This window comes from Solanum dulcamara, chromosome 2 (genome assembly GCF_947179165.1).
Source record: "Solanum dulcamara chromosome 2, daSolDulc1.2, whole genome shotgun sequence".
NCBI lineage: Eukaryota > Viridiplantae > Streptophyta > Magnoliopsida > Solanales > Solanaceae > Solanum > Solanum dulcamara.
The window spans coordinates 47,914,772-47,919,860 of NC_077238.1; the positions used below are offsets into that span (position 1 = coordinate 47,914,772).

A 5,089-nucleotide genomic window follows, 5' to 3' on the forward strand; every position below is an offset into this window, starting at 1 on the left:
TTAAAATATATTATACTTGTTTGGTAAGAAATTGACACAATGTATTATAAGTGTATTAAAGTATGTGATAAATATATTATTCATGAATAAAACTTATATTATATGAGTTTTATAAATTATTCTCGCTAATATGTATTAAAATTGTATTATAAGTGTTCAGTGAAAAAAACATTATTGCAATAAATGGTAAATATTTTCTTAATATAGTACATTTATGTAAATTTCCCTTTTAATATTCTCAATTTCAATCCAACCCGTATATTTGACATCCCAATTAATATGATTCTCGTTCTTGTTCAATGATTGTTTGGTAAAAAGATAGTTATGATAGGGTACGTAAAGGAAGGCAGGTGTCGATATATGTGGCCGCCAACTAGCATTCTCCCAATCATCATATTATATACAACACAACAAAAGCGGAAATGGGAATGAAAGGTGGCTGGCTGGCTTTTCATATTATTTACGTCATTCAGAATTTGGACTGGTACTATAATCATGCATAAACCGTTGGAATTTCAGCTAAAAAGAGAAAGAGGAATCCCAAATTAAAGGGTTTAAAACACCTTTAACGCAAGAAAGTGCCAAATAGTGCTCCATCACTTCTCTTGATCCTTAAAGAATTAAACAGACTAACAGCAAGAAGGGGTATTTGGTTATGTACAATTTTTTTTTAAAAAAGGGAAAAAAGGAGCTAAGGTGTTGCGGGAAATAAGGCTTTTTGTAACGTAAAAAATCGTCATAGGCATTAATTCCAGAAATATCAACAAAAATCATTCATATTTCATGGGCAAAAAGACACATAAGCAACGAGGAGTCGAGAAAACACTAGTACGCAATAATTGTTAATCGTCTATGTGAACCTACTCAAAATTCTAGCCCTACGTACAGTGTAGGGTCTACTTGAAAACATTTGTAGGACAATAAATTTATTATACTTGAACTAGAACAATCTGGAAGACCCTTTTTCTTGTTTTGATCAGCTCTAACATGAAAGCCAAAATGCGGAAAAATTCTTCTTTTTTGGTTATGATTCAATAGCAACTTTAATTTGTATATAAATGTGAACTTGTACGTAAATTGTTGTCACTCCCAATTTGAATCGAAATAAGTAGACTGACGGCCAGCATAAAAGTATTATAGAATAAAAAGTTTCAATACAAATCATCCTAAATTAATTTGGAAATGAGACGTAATGGATTGATTAAGTGTGATCAATTAAAAGCCTAGCTATAATCGATTGATTGAATGTGAATCAAAATCCTAAAAATAGAATAACGTGGGGTTTAAGAATTTCTCTAACAGTACAATAATAGGTCCTAGCTAAAATTAAAGTAGTGAGCTTGCCTAAGCCTAACGCGTTCAAGGTTATATCAATTTGAGTAGTAATTAATTTGTATGATTGGCACGCATAGGAGGAGCACGTGAGGATGAAATCCATTGTTTTGGGTGAATGATTTTATCGTACGCCACCTACTAAGCCTCCACTTGTCATGCAACGAAGATGATTGAGTTGTATGCACAAACCACATTTTCCCAATTATAAATACTGTCTCTCCCCTTTTGCATGAAATCATGGGATTTTCTATCTCCTGAGAGAGAAAGAGAAAGATTAACATAAAGATAAAGATAAAACAAAGGGTTCTCAACAGACCCTAAAGCCTTCTTCCCAAAGGAAACTTTCACTTCCTTGATATATATATATATATATATATATATATATTTGTATCATCTAATAATCTAACAATCGACATGGCCATATTTGACCTCCACCATCCATGGATCTTCGTGTTCGGTGTCTTAGGTAAGCTATACTTAGTAAGCTTCACATGTCTGTTTCTATTATTGCCCAAAAACGTTGGTGTAAAAATGTCCTTGCTCTATTTTCTTGTAACCAAACTTTAGTTACTCCGATCCTAGCTAGTATAATATATTCACATTGTCCATTGCATATATATTCCCATGAATATATTGCGTGACAAACCTTCACCTCCGATAATTGATTTTCATACGTCCATCTTAATTAATTGCCAACGTACAGAATGGATACACTTTAGTTCATCCAATCCACAAAGTTGTTAATTTTTTCCGTTGTATGTTACAGGAAACATTATCTCCATATTGGTCTTCTTAGCTCCAGCGTAAGTAATAAGCTTTCTTTAATTCTAAGAAACGGAATTATATTTTACTTAAGACAAAACGCTTATTTTTAATTAGATTGATTTTGCAGGCCAGCATTCCGGCGAATCTGCAAAGAAAAATCGACCATGGGTTATCAATCGGTGCCATACGTGGTAGCACTATTTTCGTCCATGTTGTGGATGTATTATGCATTTATCAAGAAAAATGCGATTCTGCTCGTCTCCATCAACTCCTTTGGTTGCATTGTCGAGACCATTTACATTTCCATTTTCATTCTCTACGCATCCAAGGAGGCTAGGGTAAGAAAGTGTTTATTTTTTGTTAGTTAATTAAGAATTAAGAAACTGTTATATATATATATATATATATAGAGAGAGAGAGAGAGAGAGATTGATGTTTTGAATATTATGCAAATTATAACAGAGGCAGACGGTGCAGCTTTTGGTATTATTGATCGGAGGATTGTACACACTCATATTTCTAATCACTTTATTCCCTTTGAATGGAGCCCTTCGAGTGCAAGTTGTGGGTTGGATTTGTGTAACCGTAGCAGTGGCTGTTTTTGCAGCACCTCTTAGCATTGTGGTAACATGACATGACCAACTATCTATTAATAACGTCATTTCAAAGTTACTTTTCAATAATTAATTAATTATAACTTCTAACACTTTTATGTTTTTTTTAAAAAAATTCAGTTTCAAGTGGTTCGGACAAAGAGTGTGGAATTCATGCCCTTCACCCTCTCTTTCTTTCTTACTTTGAGTGCTATCATGTGGTTTGGCTATGGTCTCCTTCTAAAGGACTTGTGTATTGCAGTAAGTGCTTGCACCTAAACTTCTACATATACATTAATTCTTTGATACATTGAACTATTTTGGTTGCGTGCTATTTAGACAACGTAACTGAAACCAACCTACTTACAAAGGCAACAAAAAGAACCACAAATTTCGAACATGAACATGATGTGTCTTTATTGCTTACCAACAACTTAATATTCATACATTTATTGTTCCACATTAATTGGTCACTGTAGAAATTATTCTTAAAAATGATTTTCAGTATATTCAATTTTTGCGATAGTTTTTCTTTAATCATTTTTTAATTGCCAAAAAATTATTGTTTATAGCGTTAGTTAGTAGTACTAAATATGCAGTAATTTTTATTTTTGATAAAAGAAAAAATGTTAATTTGTACTACACTATTTTTTTAAAAAATAATCATAAAACTTTGATTTTTCTCCGTAAAGCTCCTTAAAAGAACAAAAATAAGATAAATAGACACTTTTCATTAGATGATTTTACCCTGTACTTTTAAACTGGGCGATTAATTTAATTCCTTTTGGAGAAATTATATTACTAGTAATAATTGGTTAAACTTTGTACAGCTGCCGAATGTATTGGGTTTCTTCCTGGGAATGATTCAGATGTTGTTGTACGGGCTTTACCGAAACACGAAGCCAGCAGCAGATTTAGAGAAAAAAGTTCCTGAGCATGTAATAAACATGGTCTCCGTAGGAAACTCAGAACAGATACATCCTCTTAATTCCGAGGATATCATCAAGAATACTCCCGATAAAGAAGAAAACAGGCCGGAAAGCACCGTAAGCTCAGTACCTGTGGCAAACGGCCATGAGAATGAAGAACGTCCCGCCGACCAATTACTGGCACAAGTTAACTTCCAAGCGCTTCAAACACCGGTGCTTGTGCTCTGTGCTGCATGAACTTCAGTCTTTTAATTCATCTTTTATTATTTAACCGTTTAGATGCTTGTATGTTTCGATGCTTTTTTAAAAAAAAAATTATTTGTAATTGATATTATAGATATCCCCTACCACCTTCGGTTTCCATTCTTTGTATAAACAGGAAAAGAGAAATTTAAGAATCAAAAGGCCGCTATATTATTTACATTTCAATCCACAATTCCGTTTTGTTTCTAATGTAGCAATATAAGTATTAATTAAACTATATACAAAAAATAATTTTTAGTAATAATTAATTAATAATAATAACTTAATTATCTCTAAAGCATATAGTGATATTAAATATGATATTTAATTAATGTTGATAAAAACTTTAACATTCTTTGTTAATGTTCATATTAGTACACATAAAAATTGTTTTTATTTCAGTGAGAGGATTATACATTATACTCCTTCAATGGTTGCGAGAAAATCTCCAAATGAAATTACATTAATGTTGCTCCACTAATTTCCTTAAGGTTTTAGGTTAGATGTTAAAATCCTCACACAATGTGATCCAGGTCAGCCTGTTTATCTCTTCTTTAGCTTCAAGCTTACTCATCCATTTATACTTTCTATCTTTCTTGGGTTCATTCTTTATCCTCTAAAAGAGAAAAAAAATAAAAAGAAAATAAATATTAAATTAGATGTGTGCTTATTATATTCGAGATTAACTCATTGACAGTAAAAAATTATTTTATACGATCAGATAATATTAACCTGCTGTCGCCGGTTCACATCTCTTTCTTTTAATTTTTGAAATACTAATTCCGTAATCTCTCCTCCCAATTTTCTATATGCGGATCTTAATTTTCCTTTCTTGTTTTATCCCCCTCCCTCTCCCCCTCTTAAGACTTTATTCATAGTTCTCCTAAGGGTCTATTTGGAAAGTCATCTAATAATTGAAATTAGTGTAATTACCAGGTTAGTAATTATACAATTTAGTAATTTATTCTGACCTGTTTGTTTGTCATAATGTAATTATAAGTGTGTTGTTTGATTGCACAAGTATAATTACAAGACTGTGTTAAATTTTAAAAACAAAAGTTAATTATCTAAAATTAAAAATTTATATTAGTAAACATATGTTCTTAACTAATATTATAAAAAAATCAATTTATATATTTCAAATTAATATATTTTAATTAAATTAATCATAAAAATTAAAAATATAAGATTTATACGAACATCATGAAGTGCATGTTTGACAAA

General features: G+C 31.2%; 1 protein-coding gene across 2 annotated transcripts; it reads left to right on the forward strand.

Annotated features, from left to right (window-relative positions):
• Window positions 1–1,565: 1,565 nt before the first annotated feature.
• LOC129880553 (bidirectional sugar transporter N3-like) lies at window positions 1,566–4,043 on the forward strand. Of its 2 annotated transcripts, none has more exons than XM_055954634.1 (6): window positions 1,566–1,801; window positions 2,102–2,138; window positions 2,228–2,438; window positions 2,563–2,724; window positions 2,835–2,954; window positions 3,524–4,043. In XM_055954634.1, exons 1-6 carry the CDS (start codon window positions 1,750–1,752, stop codon window positions 3,857–3,859), a joined length of 918 nt encoding a protein of 305 aa, XP_055810609.1. In that variant the 5' UTR covers window positions 1,566–1,749; the 3' UTR covers window positions 3,860–4,043. The 2 variants fall into 2 exon arrangements, with proteins under 2 accessions (XP_055810609.1, XP_055810610.1); XM_055954635.1 differs by having other exon boundaries at window positions 2,578–2,724.
• Window positions 4,044–5,089: the final 1,046 nt, after the last annotated feature.